The 15,774-nt window shown below is 39.6% G+C and overlaps 1 protein-coding gene across 1 annotated transcript in view; it reads left to right on the plus strand.

Moving 5' to 3' along the window:
• LOC116512463 (transmembrane protein 68-like) overlaps window positions 1-3,067 on the plus strand; it is a 20,846-nt gene extending 17,779 nt beyond the window's left edge. Inside the window, exon 6 of the mRNA XM_032222949.1 lies at window positions 2,960-3,067. Within this exon, the coding sequence (XP_032078840.1) occupies window positions 2,960-3,067 (108 nt within the window). The remainder of the gene's footprint in view (window positions 1-2,959) is intronic.
• The last annotated feature ends 12,707 nt before the right edge of the window (window positions 3,068-15,774 follow it).

Raw genomic sequence — 15,774 nt, forward strand, 5'->3', positions numbered from 1 at the left:
CCAGCGGCAGCTGTCCCCGAAGCATCCCGCTCTATGGCTGCTGCATCCGCCATAGAGTGGGACGACAGCCATAGAGTGGGATGCATCGGAACTTCGGGGGCAGCTTTCCATTATGCTTTTATGTAAAAAAAAAACAGACGTGTGCTCGAGAGGGGGGGGGCAACTGAGGGGTTGACAGGGCACTGATTTTGGCATGCTCTTGCCGCCTCGCTTAGAACTACCCACCAGAAACAAAGCAGTCTTGCGGCTCCCAGAGGCCCCTTTGCTCGCGGGGTGCAACAGGCCATCCATCGACTCGCTGTTTCCTTCCAGGTGGCTGGAGAGCCGCTTATGACAAGGTGCACTGCCTCGAGCTACCTGCAATGGCGCTTCCCTCCCTCTGCGCCCCGCCTGCCTGCCTGCTGGCACCGACGCTCCAGACATCTTCACTGGGCAAGCCCTCCGCCGGGCAAGAGGGTGTGACTGGGCAAGGTGGAGTCAGGAGGGGGGCAGACAAACTCCATGCCTGTCTCTTTCTTCCAGCAGCGCCGAGAGTCGCTGGTGGCAAAGAGCTCAGCGCCATCGCCCGCTGGAGGGGAGGGCCTGGGGTGCGGGAGACCAGCCTCTGGGAAGCTCACCTCTCTGGATGGCCTTGTAAGCCCCACACACCCCTACAGCTCACTCCTCCCATCTGCCAGAACTTCTCCCATGTGGTGTCATGAGGCGAGCACTCCTCTCCAGACTGGGTGCTGCTGCGGCGCTTTTCCTGACAGCCTGAGCCTCTCTCTGCACAGGTAAAAGGGAGCGCCAGGAGCCTGCTTGGTCCGGCAGGTCGGAGGTTATGCTCGGTTGTGCTTGCTTCCCCCCAACCCTTCCCCTTGGGTCTTGGGAATGGCGAACAGGGCAGCAGAGTGTTATCTTGGATTGCAATCATCTTTTTTGGCCCGATTGAAAATTATTTGCTTTTAATCTCAAAGCCTTACAAAATTTATCCAAATAGCGTTTTCTGGGTCCACTTTCTGAAAGCCCCCCGAAGCCCCGGCGTGGCTTTCTGAAAGCCGCCCCCGAAGCCCCAATGCATCCCGCTCAATGACCTTCATCCCGGTCTATGGCTGCTGCAGCTGTCCCGCCGCATCAATCCACAGCCCCGGGCTGAACCAGAACTGGGACACCCAAACTGCTGGCGGCAGCAACAGGAGCCACCTGAGCAGCCATAATTCCACCCTCCCCAGCCAGCCAGCCCACACAGCCCATTCCTCCCTCGGCGCGGCGAGCTCCAGCAGGCTGGACACGGGTGCGAGGAGCTGGCAAACGAAAGAAAGTGCCAGCCCGCCAGCAGAGGCGGGTAAAAGACCTGCCTCTGCTGGCGGGCTGCCCCTCTCTTCTCAAACAAGCTGCCCCCCTTTCCTCTCTTCTCAAACAAACTCTGTCACAAATTGAGAGAGAGTTTGTTTGAGTGAAGTAAAGAAACAAACATACACACAGACACACACAAATTACTTACAATAAAAAATTACTTACAAATTACAATAATTTTTAATTCCTCCCCCCTCCCTCCGACCCACATAACTTTTCCAGCTGTGTCACAGAGGATTTCAACTCTGCTCTTGTCTGCCATGATGAAAATGTGAAAATGTAAAAAGAAAAAGGCAAGAGCTGCTGAAGCCAGGCTGGGCTAGTTGCTGCAAGAGTCATCATGTGGATGACTCTGCTTAACTGTTTAAAAAAAGCCTCTAAAAAGTGCCCTCTGCAGGAGGAGGCAAGAGAACCACATGCCTCCTTTACATAAGGAATTTTTTGCCTTTTAACCCTTGCTTAACTCTGCTCAAGTGATCATAAAGATAGACTAAAGGAGGCACGTGGTTCTCTCACCTCCTCCTGCAGTTAAGCACTAAGCAGAGTCATCCACTGTGACTCTGGCAGCAACTACCTCAGCCTTTTTTCTTTTAATTTTTTTTTCTTTTCATGATGACAGTGGTGACGCCCTGCCTCCCCTGCCTCCCCTGACTGCACGTCCATGATTTTGAGAAATGACAAAGGCGGGAGTCACTGTCTGAAGACCTAGTCCAAGAATAGGTATAGCTTTCAGATCTATTGAAGACTGTTTAGGGCACAGCTTCAATCTCCTGTTCCAGCAGATGCTGTAGTTCAGAAGTACCCCAATTGCATACTAACTTCTTTTCAATACCTGCAACCATGTCAAGATCAGAATTTTCATATAATCAGATGATTTCAGTATAATAATGCATTTGACTTCCATGTATCTCCTGTTTAGTTTGTAATGCTGGTAAATATCATCACATTAATGATACGAGGATCCAGATTGTTGAATGACAAAGAGATTCAACTCAGTAACATTTATAGCATTATATATCCCTTAGAGCACCTTTCTATATGTCCTGCCTCTTTATTTCTGTGATCAATAGAATGGAGCATCTTTTCCTTAGAGAAAAAATGGGCTCAACACGGAATGCAAGAGGAAAACTCAGCTGTGATATTTAGAGAGTCACATAGCCTATAAAGTCATCAAATTCCTTTGGGATATGCACATTCTGAAAAACCAGATTTTGTGACATCTAAATTGAGAATCACATATTCAATTAAATGCTGAATCCAGACAATTGTGGTTTACTCAACAAGTAAGGAGCAAATTAAATAAAAGGCATCCAGGTTCTATTTTGGTTTTTTTAATTATACTATTGAATGTAGGCAGAGAAATAGTTCTACATTGTATCATATGATTGAACCCAAAGGAAAAATGTGATTTATCTGATGGCATCAATAGAAATATAAACAAATATCTTTGCCATAAGTTGGAATTTTACATTTACAGTATGTTTAAATATTTGGTCTGTTCCATAGAACACTCAATATAATTTAGTATTTAGTGTAATTCCCGAAACATAAATCTAATTATATCACCTTTTTTCTTTCTTTTCCGCATCTCACGCCACCCCATGCCATTCCATCTCTCCAACAGACTCAAAGGGCAATAGAGGCTTTACGGGACAAACACCAGGAAATCCCAGGAAGCATATTTCATGCTCTTAAGCAACGCTTTGAGACATGTAACAAAGAAAAACAGTGATATAACAACAATCATCTGTGTAGAAAATACATATGTATGTTTAGATAATATATGTGTAGGTGTAGCTTTCTGTTGCCTGAGGCACTTTATTAAAATAAATGAAGAGGGAAGATTGTGATGGGAAAGAATATAGGTTTATTTCAATGTGTTTAAATCCCCAACATCAAATTAAATTTAATTTGAAAATATCAAAGCATTACGTGATCATTCCACACTCTTAAGAATTATGTTTCAATAATCCTTGTCACGTTACACTTGTTGAAGTGACTAGTTGAAAAGATTGAGGTGCTTCTGCAACAAAAGCAGAGCTTGGGAGAGCTGCATGGGGTCCCCCACAAGCTCCATTTTTGTTGGCAGGAGGCCGTCACAGCCGAAAACAGAGCTCAGAACCCTGTTTTCTCTGGCAAAGCACTTGGGACACCACAGGCATCCCCAACTCGAATGATGTCAGACTGGCATGTTCTCCCCCCCCCCCCGGCTACAGCCTACCCCCATTCCTCCGAGGTCAAAGACAACCCTGATGAGGCCCTCAATGAAATTGAGTTTAACATCCCTGAATTAGAATAACTGTGAAAAAGCTGGAGAAACCAAGTTAATATACTTATTTGGCCATTTATACTCCAGATAGAAAGGTAATGGTAGGATTTGATTGGAAAAGTAGAATTATCAGATATATCTATGGATATAGCATAAGCCTGGAGATTAATAACTACAGCGTTTTTAAAAGTAGAAGATGCACCTTTTCCCCCACAAAAAGTGGGTGAAAATATGGGTGTGTCTTATACACTGAATACAACATTTTTGGCCTCCCGAAATCCCACCCTCACATATTCCATTTTTTTCAAAAATGGATCTGCAAAGTGCTCCTGTGGGGTCGTAAGGGCAAAAATGAGCAAAAAAGGACCTATTTTTCATATGAATGGGGCTGCTTTTCCCCTCCCAAACCCCTCAGGGGTTTTTGCTCATTTTTGGCTCTCCCCAGCCCTCAGGAGAACTCTACAGGCTTCCCACACTATCTGCATGCCCCCCCTTTTTTCTCCAAAACGGTCCCTTTTCCCCAAAAACGTGCCCATTTTGCAGAAAATGGGCCATTTTCTGCTCATTTATTGCCCTCCCCAGCCCCCAGGAACACTCTGTAGCCTTTCACACTCTGCATGCTCCCATTTTTGGTCCCAACCCCCCCCCCCCACACACACATGTCAAATTTTTGCCTTCCCTGGCTCTCAGAAACTCCTTCTCAAATTCTCTGTATGTATCTTTTTCACAAAAAAGGGGGCATGCAGAGGATCTGAGAGGCCTACAGATTGCTCCTGTGGAACAGGGAGGGCGAAAACCTTTTTTAAATTTACCTCTTCAAAATCTTGGAGGTCTGATATGCCAGTGTGTCGAAAAATATGGTCGGTATTTGGAACATGCAGTACCCCACCACAGCATTATACAAAATGTAAAAGTATGTACTGACATCTAGAAAATTTTTGTAGAACCCAATCTGAGGAATCTAGATGGTAGTGTAATTATTGGTTTACTTACAGCATAACTTTTGTTCTCTGGCTTCAAGAAGATCACCTGAATATTTCATCCAACGAAATAAATAATCTTTAAATAAAGACTATCAGAAAAAAGATCAAAGGAATAGAAAGGCCACACCTAAACATTTACTAAGAAATCAGGGACAAGTTACATATATTCCTTTTTCAATGTTATGTAACCCATGTTGGTTTTAACACCCACTACCTTGGGCAGTGTTGGGTAAGTGATCACAGGCAACTAAGTTAGATTGACCTGAGCAGACCAACTTGCCTGTGTAGATACCAACAATAGTCATTTTCAACTTCTGAAAATGGCAGTCAGTTCCCATAGAAATGTCAGGACATTTGTTCTCTACACCACAGTCGCTAAACTTTGAAATTCAACACTTCTTCTTTTCTGTAACCTAACTCCATACATTACTCATTGCTGTAATAAGGCTACAAACTCTGAATCAGTGAAGATATTGCCTTATTCATTATAAGTTGCTACAGGAGTTTAACATGCTCTGGAGCTCTCAAGTTTTGGTTCGGTCCTTGCAGAATAAGTGTTTATTCCTGCTAGAATTAGCTGGATCTCCTTGTATTTTCCTCCTGGAGCTGTGTGATTGGTTTGGTACACATTGGACCCACCTGAAACTTTCTGAAGGTGTTTCATTAGCCATCTCCTTTTCTTCTCATTTGCCCTTTTGCCCCAACAGAGGAACAAGGGTTAATGGAACTGTGTTATTCCTGGGAAATTGTCATAGGAGCAGATAGAGTCACTTTTCATATCACTTGGGCCAATATGGTCTAAACTGTGCTCTTTATAAGGTAGATGTGAAACTTCCAAGGAAAACTTTGGAAGTTCGATGATAAGCTATGTTTTGAGATTGCCTATGACCACTTATGACAGATTATAGGACTATGAATATGGCTAAGTTGTAGATCGCAGCTAAGGAAGTTTAGAGTTATCTGTGAATGTATTTTTCTCTTTTTCTCTCTCTGTCATATCCTTCTAAAGGGAAATCCAGTTTTGTAATGGGTATGAATCATCGAAATGTGACTAGAACAAACCATAGATCTGTGACTTATAACATATTACACTTCAGAAGGGGGCATATTCAAACTTTTAATGAGGCCTTAAAGTCACCTGCATAAATGGCAGCATTCTAACCAATCCCCTATCCAGTCACTGAATATGTTGGGAAAACACTCAAAAGGAACTCAGTGCACATTAAGGTATTCTCCATCCAACTTTGCAATAGCAGAATTCTATCTTGCCTCTGTTGCCATTTTTATGCTTCCTGATAGATTATTCAACTTGGCTGCTGTGTAAAGGAATTGGTGCAGCTTCAGAGTTCCACTTAGTAGCAATTTGCCAATTTGAACAATGACATATGGAGGAGAAATAGGAAAGGCTCCAATCAATCTGTCTCGGCTGAACCAAGTGGAATGTCAGTCTCAGCAGGATATCAAACCAGGAGACACCTGAGGCTGATTAAACACAGGAACCATGAGAACAGTTAGAGAAGACTTAATTCTCATTTCTTAAGCTGCTTGTTCTTCAGTTAAAGATCAATGTTAGTTGGCATTGGCTAAAAGGATGCTTAATTCTAGGTCATGATTTATTTCAATTGAGTTTGTTCTCACTCCACCCTCTGAAGGAGGAGAACATAACATTTGTTCATTTAAAAAGTTACTACATCAGAGTAAAACTGATTTTCCAAGCAAGCTGTTTGAAAGAGGTGAAATTCATCTTCTTTTATTGAATGAAAAGGATTGGAGGGGGCTTTCTATTTTTCTACTTTTAATCAATAATGTTCTGATTGTTAATAAGCTTGGGACTTCTCCATTAATGTTTTGATACTGAATTGAGAGTAATAATTTTATTGCAGAAATGTTGGCTGATGAAAGGTTTTTAATATATAACTTGCATGCTTGTTTTGAAGGAAATTCAGTTGAATTGCCCATTTTCAGCAATACTTCTAAGTGACTTAGGGCATCAGATGAAGTGCTGTAGAATCATTTTGCAGAAAACTAAAGATTATTCCAGGATTTTATGACTGTTAAAGAAATGGTGCCATTTCCACACTTATGTGTCTGGTTGGGCATTTGAGCCTGGATGATTCCATTCACATTTGTCCTCCCTCTCTTCTTTATATTTCTTATGAAATATAAGGTGAAGAATATCAAGTCAGAAAGGTGCTTTTTCAAGGGGCAACTGGACTTTCTGGTTTTTCTTTCAAGACTTTTCACTTCTCATCCAAGAAGCTTCTTCAGCTCTGTAGAATGTCATGTTTATAACCAATGCTCATTTTTAAAGGAGTTTTATTAAGTGGAAGTAAAACACTTGCTATGTTAAAAGGAGTACAATGGAAGTTCTTTGGAGAATGATGTGGTATGAATATTTTCTCTGAGAAAGAACTTCAAGAAGAGCATTTTGAAATCCTTGGTGATGATGGTCTTAAAGTTAATTTGCCAAAATTTTAGAAGATTAATGTTTTCAAATAGAACTAGTGCCCTTGCTCTCTTCATCCCAATAAGCCTGCAGATGAAACAGCTGTAGACTTGGAGATGCCAATCAATACTGAACACGTTCTAGCAGAGGAAAAAGGAAAGTGGGGTTGTTGCACTTGATTTATCTTTCATAAAAATAAAGGGCATTGAAGCTGAAGGAAAAGAATGGATATCAGCAGAGGAAGAAATATTGTCCAGAATTGTCCTGTGTGCACAATAACCAACAAATTGTTTCTAAAATCAAGAATCCCTCCTAAATAGACATCTTTGGCTGCTTATTTAAACCTTTTCTTTCTTGGTTGGTTAAGAAAAGGCCTCTTAACAATCCCAGTAATGTTTGATTAAAAGGATCAATAATCTGATTGATTGAACTAAGCCTTGGTTTTTTTAACCATCTCTCAGCCCAACCTTCTCCAAAAGGCTATTTGAAAGTGTCATTATCTTGTATACAATGTAAGCTGATATTCTGCTGGTTCTCCCAGAGCTCATAATAAAGCCTGCTTGTATCTTTATTTTTCTTTTCCAGGAAGAAATATTTTATTTCTGAATGGATTTCTATTGATATAGTCTGATTTTAAACATGACTGAGGAAAATATATATTATACCTTAGGAAATGAATTTACCATCTGGTCAACTTACGTTTTGGAAGGATGTGCAGGCTTTATTGTATATTCCTTAACTTTGATAGTATGATAATTTTATATTATCCATTTGCATTTTTTCTAATGAATCTATACAATGCAATATTTTTTTATGGAAAATAATTGACAATCTGTCAAATGCTATCGAGAGCAAAAAATGGAACAAGCCAAAGAAATTTTTGGAACTGGCAGCTAAGTGGTATTGAAAAATAGTGCAGAGTAAGTATGTCTTAATTCATTCTTTAGGAAGGGATGAGGAACTTACTATCACTCTTGGCGTCATTCTTCTGGTCAACCAGCAATCATGTCCATCTTGGGGCTGCAACTGAATCTAATAGAATTTGAATGGAAAACAGGATGTAAAGTGTCAATTTATGTATAATTCATTTTTGTAAAAATGCTTCAGCAACTAGTCAAGAAACTCCCTTATTTCTGTGGTTGAAAAACTGGATGAAGAAGGAATTGACTTAATCCTTTGGTCAACATAGTAATTTCAGGCATATTTTTTAAAATTAAAAAGACAAACTTTATATATAACCATAGACTACCAGAAATATTAGACACATAAATGTTGGGATAATTATATTCTTAAAAATAACATTAGAAAAATAAAGATGTATAATTTTCATGTTTAGTGGTACAAAAACATCAAAAAGCAAATATGAATGTTCCTGAGAGGAGAAAGAGGGATATAGAATGGATCTCAAATCTTGGGAAACAATAGTACACACCAGTGTTCTCCTCTGTGGAATAAGGACCAAGCCCAGTATGCCTGGGTGTAGCCTGTGTTCTCTCCACATCCCGTTATTCCGAGGAGGCTCAGAATTTCTTTACTCACTTAATGATCAAAACTAGGAGAGTTAGGATTATTGTGATTGAGCAAAGTGGTGACATGTTTGCTTAACAATTGCTTCACTCGGAAGAGCCAATATCGCAATGATAAGGACATGCGGTCTTGATGCCCCGAGACTGCTGCTGATACTTTTGCTGCTGGATGGTCCAATTGGACCTAAACCATCCTGTAGAGATGGTGAACAGGAAGAATACGTCTTGCTGATTTCAAGGACACTGCAAAGTCCCTGATCGATCCAAGAGAAGTGGTTCAAGCCAGTGGCAAAAAGTCCAGCCCCAGGCTGATGAATTTGGGACAGCTCCAGAATGGAAGGGAAGCAGAAAGAAAAAGTGTGTCCATCTGGTGAGGAAACTTTACTGTTTTGAAAAAGATTGCCCAATTTTTTAAAAAAAGTTAAATTAAATTCGAAAGCAGAAGAAAACAAGCGGTGAAATTAACCTATATTGGATTGCTTTGGATAGTGTGTTTCTTTGTCTTTGTAATTCTACTTTGTGGATTGAAGTGCTCACAATTTTCTTTTTCTTTTTAAAGAGAACGGATTAGTTTTTGTTCTTCTATTTTTTATTTTTATTTTTTATTCTATGGATTAAAGTCTTTTTTATTTCAACAAGGACTTTTATTTCTTGCTATTAATTCCATTTAAAAACTTTTGTTTCTTTTAAGTTTGAAATAACATTAGAGCGTGGGAAGCAACTGCCACTTAGAGGCTGGAGGCTTGAGTTTTTGAAACAATGCACTTTCCCTTTTCCTTTTAATCTCACTGACTTTGCATCTCGAGGCTTTGCAACTTGTTTATAGAACGTGATAAGAAGCAAGGGCATGAATTGTTTATACAGGTGCACTTTGAGAGTCTTACTTGCAGTGGGAGAGAAAAAGAAACAGAACCTTCCTTTGTGAAGATCATAAATGAATTTGCGTTTAAGCTAATTTAATATAAGAAGCCTTGAAAGCCAGAGTGGCAGTATCTATCAACTTGCCAAAATGGCACAATATTGAAAAGAAACATTAACTTTGCAAAATATCCTGGCCGGAATTCAAAATTTATTAGAATAACAGATAGAATCGAGAAGAAGATGGAAAAAATAGAGTTTATAACAGCAAAAAATGATGGGGTCAGAGTCCCAAAAATTGAAGGGGAAAATGATTACAAAGACAAGACAACTGATTACTTTACCAGTGGAGTGAACGTGATTGAAAGTGGGAAAAGGGGAGTATGGAAAAGGGAATTAGATTGACAGGAACTCTATCCCGGATTTCAAGGCATGGAAGAAGAAAAAAGAGAAAAAATGATGGATTTAAGGAGAGAAAACTTCTCAGAAGCACGATTGACAACCAAAGAGAAGCTGATTAAAATAGCAGATGGAGAGCATCGAGATTACTTAAGTGATGCTACAAGCAACAAGGTGCGGAGAGAAGTCCACAAAAATTTTATTAAGGAAAGAAATAGATCAATTCCACAAATGACAAAGACTGTATTATTACTGGAAGATACAGGCTGATATATGAAAGTTTATAATAAAAAATAGTTAATTTTAGTAATTAATGATTAGTAATTTAGTAATCTCTAGAGTGCTATGTTAAATAAATAACTGATAAGGATAATAAGGTACATACATGTGTTGGTTTGATGAGAGGAAATTTGATATAATTAGCAAATTAATTTCTGTTAATAAATAATAATTATGACAATAATAATGAAATGACAAGGGATATAGTTAACAATATATATGTACTGGTTTAATAAAAAGAATTGGGATATAAATTGTAAACAGTGATTTGGAAAGGAGGATTAAAAACATAATTAATTTTTACTTAAAACATGCTATAAAGGGGTAATGTAATTGGATGATATTAGAAATAATTAATGAAATGCTACTATGGGGTTGTGTTTTTAATTTTGGACTATTTCATGCAAAAGGATGTTAAAGCAACCACAGTCAAATGATAAGTGTGGTATGTTGATAATAAGATATATAAAGTTTTTTTATTTAAAATATATAATGTGATTTGAATTATAAGTAATGTGTGTAGAAGAGATGCATGAAAGTTATTTGTAACCAATCGACACACTTCTACAATATGATTAGTGATTAGTAATTTAGTAATTTTTAGAGTGATAGGTTAAATAAATAATTGATAATGATAACAAGGTTCATACATATGTTGGTTTGATGAGAGTAAACCTGATATAATTAGCGAATGAATTTCTATTAATAACAATTACAATAATAACAATGAAATGACAAGGGATATATTTAACAATATATGTATGTATGTATGTATGTATGTATGTATGTGTGTGTATGTATGTACTGGCTCAATAAAAGGAATTGGGATACAATTAGTAAACAGCGACTTGGAAAAGAGGATTAGAAATCTTATCAAACATAATTAATTCTTACTTAGAATATGCTATAAAAGTGTAATGTTATTGGATGGTATTATAAATAATTAATGAAATGTCATTATATGATTGTGTTTTTAATTTTGGATTATTTCATGCAAAAGGACATTAAAACAATTATAGTCAAATGAGAATTGTGGGATGTTGATAGTAAGATATATAAAGATTTTTGATTTAAAATATACAATGTGATATCAACTATAAGTAATGACTGTGGAAGAGATGCACAAAAGTTATTTGTAACCAATTGACACACTTCTACAATATGTAACGAAAGATGATTTTTGTGTGTGTTATTTTTGTCTGCATAACAAAAAATAAAAAAAATCTTTAAAAAAAACAATTGCTTCACTCAACAACTCAAATTTTGGGTCCAATTCTGATTGTAAATGAAAGATGACATGGAAAGTCCAAAGGTTCAGTAATTGTTTAAAAGCTGATGCATTTACATTTTATAATAAACCTTTATTTATCATAGTTTTGGCATGTCACAATAAAGACATCATACATTTTATATGTCTGCTAATAATTTTGTAAAAAGTAAGCAGAATACCAAAATTGTCTTTTAAAAATGTTCTACAATAATGGCCAAAATATCCTAAGGTTGTATTGAGATATTTAAGGTAAAAGATAAGCTTTTATGTCTGTTTAATTGGTATAAATCTAAGTGACATATAGGATATTAGAAGCAATATGTATGGTCACAAATAGAAATAATACCCAAATCTCAGGAGGTTCTGATTGATATTGATGTTCTGATTGATCAATGTGACAGCCTGTTGTTCCAGAAGTGACATATGATTTAAAATATTTAGCTTCACAAGTAAGCTAAGAAAGTTAAGAAAAAAGTGATTTTTCTATACAATCTTCTTTTCTTCTGGAAGAGTCCCTTGTGAAACAATATTGAAGCCATTTCATTGTTCTGCCATTAACAGGTTATGAGGTTTCAGGAGTAAAAAATATACTAAAAGAACCAGCGATTTTTGTTTATTACCATGGAGCCTTCCCAATCAAATGTTGTTTTGTTTTGTTTTTTGTCCATAAGATGTATAGACTTACTGGGAAATTCATGTAATCTGTGACAGATCATTCTATTTTTTATCTACCAGGTAAAAAAAACCCTATATGTTTAGTTTTAATTCTTTTCAAAATATATTGATTCAGTGACATTTTCTTCTTTAAACTCTTGGCTGAATTATCATGGTAGAGAAAAAAATGTTTTCTTTTACATGGAAGAACTGAATGATTGTTTTAGGTCTGCTTTTGCAGGACTAAATCAGTTGATTGCACCTGAGTACTTTGTTCATCCTAGGTGCTTTTTCAAGAGGCAACTGGACTTTCTGGGTTTTTTTTCAAGACTTTTGACTTCTCATCCAAGAAGCTTCTTCAGCTCTGTAGAATGTCATATTTATAACCAATGCTCATTTTTAAAGAAGTTTTATTAAGTGGAAGAAAAACACTATGTTTAAATGAGGACAATGGAAGTTCTTTGGAGAATGATGTAGTGTGCTTTACTCATCCTTGATATTTTCTCTGTGAAAGAACTTCAAGAGGAGTAGTTTGAAATTCTTGGTGATGATGGTCTTGAAGTTAATTTGCCAAAATTTTAGAAGATTAATGTTTTCAAATATAATAGTGCCCTTGCTCTCTTCATCCCAATCAGCCTGCAGATAAAACAGCTGTAGCCTTGGAAATGCCAATCAACACTAACCAGGTGTTAGCGAAGGGAAAAGGAAAGTGGGGTTCTTGCAAAGAATCTACCCTTTATTTGTTTTTCATAAAAATAAAGGGCATTGAAGTTGAAGGAAAAGAATGGATATCAGCAGAGGCAGAAATATTGTTTAGAATTGTACTGTGTGCACAACAACCAACAAGGGGTTTCTTGATGTCCTAAATAGACATCTTTGGCTGGTCATTTAAACCTTTTCTTTCTTGGTTGGTTAAAAAAAAAAGCCTCTTAACAATCCCAGTAATGTTCGATTAAAAGGATCAATAATCAGATTGATTCTACTAAGCCTTGGTTTTTTTAACCATCTCTCAGCCCAACCTTCTCCAAAAGGCTATTTGAAAGTGTCATTATCTTGCATGCAATGTCAGCTGATATTCTGCTGGTTCTCCCAGAGCTCATAATAAAGCCGATGTCAGCCTCTGCTTTGCTGTTGCTTCGGCTGCCATGAAACGGGGAGGGAGGGCATGGTATTTGGGAGGGGTTACTAATTGTGCTGGAGGAAGTTTCTGGAGCTCAGCTGCCTGTCGGACTACGCATGTGTAGGAGATTCCCGCCAGGACTAACAGCACCGACATTCCATCTTCGTGATGCCTTTTGAAGTTATCTCACACCTGACACTTGGGAGAATTATGATTGGACTGTAACTGTGATGCCAAGGGGTGGGGAATGGGTTATTCTATATATCAATCGCTTTCGTGCCTAAATAATCAGACTTCTTTTCGCTATGCCTTTAATCATTTATAATTAGTAAAAGTACACTTGATTTCTACGCATGGAGTCTCGTGGTCTTTTTTCCTAATTATCTAATGGAGAGGTTCTGACAGTAAGCGAAGTCTCACTCACACCCCACCAGGAGATTCCAACTTTCCGTGGGGGGTGTACTTACAAGAAGGAACGAGGGAAAATGTCTTTGTGAGCGAGCGATGAAGAAGAGACTGAAAGAGAAACTGCAGACCCATCATTACCCAGGAGGATGGCTGGCCTAGGAATAGCGGACCCTGCGGTTCCCCCTCGATGGTCCCTAAGTGTGGGGCAAAAAGAGGACAGCGGAAGTTGGGATGCTGGAGTTACTAGGAGAAAACAGAGGGGAAAACCAGCCGACTGGGAAGAAACCTTCACCGAACGGAAACCCCGAGAAAGAGAACAAACGGAAGAGTTTGAACAAAGGTACTCTATGCAAAAATTTAGGGAGGGTGAAGAGGCCGAGGGAGGATGGGAGCAAACAAACCCAGAAACAGCTTCCTTCCCCCCAGCCAGGGCAGCTGCCAGAGTAGGGGGGGCCCCCCCAGAAGACGCAGAATGGCAAAAGTCCCTCCTTGCCTGTAAAATATGACGGGAATTCCAAGAAATTGGGTCTCTTTGTTATACAGATTTGGAATTATATGGAAATTTATGGCCCTGATTTAGAAACAGATGAAATGAAGGTGCAAATGGTTTTACTCTCTTTGGAGGAAGAGGCAGCCAAATGGATGGTCAGCTTGAACCAAAGCAATTCCCCCCTCTTGAGGAATTTTGATGCTTTTATGACTGCATTTAAAAGACGATTTGATGACCCCCTAATTGAGAAACAGGGAAAGATGAAATTTATGGCCCTCAAACAGGGAGATAGACCGGTGGCTGAATATGTTCAGGAGTTTCAACAGCTTTCATCATATATGAGGGGTTGGTCTGAAGAGGCGCTCCTGGATCAGTTTGCATTGGGATTAAATGAGGACATTTACCAACAATGTGTTAACAGACACCTTCCCAAGCGAGTTACAGCTTGGTATGAAAATGCAGCAGACGTTGAGCTCGATTTGATTAGACTTCAACATGCGAGAGAGGAGAAAGCAGGGAGATCACCCCCCCCCCAGCTCAAAAGGCCCCATTCCGCATCAGGGGTGAGGGAAAGGGAAGCTCCACCGGCAAGGCCAAGCCTCTCACATGCTTCCGTTGCGGGAGGGGAGGCCACCGTGCCACAGATTGCCGCGTTAAACTTCCTGCAACTGCCCCGCCCCCTGCCAAGAGGGAAGGGAAGACAAGCAAGGCCCCAGAGAAGAAGAAGAAAGAGGCTGCTTTCGCTGCTGAAAACTCCCCCCAGAGTTTCAGGAAGGAGGTGGAGGAAGAAGCAGATGTCACCCCTAGCTCCTCTGATGACTCCGATGACGACGCCTCGCCTCGCTGGGTGAGTTCAAATAAAGGCCCCATGTTGATCCCAATAGAATTAAGGGTACCTCCCGATGGGGTGACAGAACAGCTTCCTGCCCTCCTTGACTCGGGCTGTTCGAGATGCATGATTAATCCTGCAATGGTGGAAAAACTGGGCCTGAAATTAAGAACTTTGAAAACCCCTATTGTGTTTTGCCAAATCGATGGATCCATTGCAGGGGGTGGCCCAGCCCATTTCTATACTGAACCTCTAGAGATGAAAATGGGCACTCACGTAGAATTGATCTCTTTTATTGTGACTCCTGGAATGGACAGACCCTTGATTTTGGGTCTCCCCTGGCTTCGTAAATGGAACCCTCGCATTAATTGGAGGGAGGGGTGGCTGCGCATTCGCACCAGCACAGCTCCAAATGGGGAGGGTGATACCCCAGAGCCTGCTGGCTCCAGCCCTGCATTGGCCGCCAGGGGCCAGGAGAGAATTGAGGGGGAAGAAAAAATTCCAAAAGTTTATTGGGACCTGAAAGGAGTTTTTAGTGAAAAATCTTCAGATAAGCTTCCACCCCACAGACCTACTGATTGCTCCATCGATATGCTTCGACTGCCATGAAATGGGGAGGGAGGGCATGGTATTTGGGAGGGGTTACTAATTGTGCTGGAGGAAGATTCTGGAGCTCAGCTGCCTGTCGGACTACGCATGTGTAGGAGATTCCCGCCAGGACTAACAGCACCGACATTCCATCTTCGTGATGCCTTTTGAAGTTATCTCACACCTGACACTTGGGAGAATTATGATTGGACTGTAACTGTGATGCCAAGGGGTGGGGAATGGGTTATTCTATATATCAATCGCTTTCGCGCCTAAATAATCAGACTTCGCTTCGCTATGCCTTTAATCATTTATAATTA

The sequence above is a fragment of the Thamnophis elegans genome, chromosome 8, assembly GCF_009769535.1.
Source record: "Thamnophis elegans isolate rThaEle1 chromosome 8, rThaEle1.pri, whole genome shotgun sequence".
NCBI lineage: Eukaryota > Metazoa > Chordata > Lepidosauria > Squamata > Colubridae > Thamnophis > Thamnophis elegans.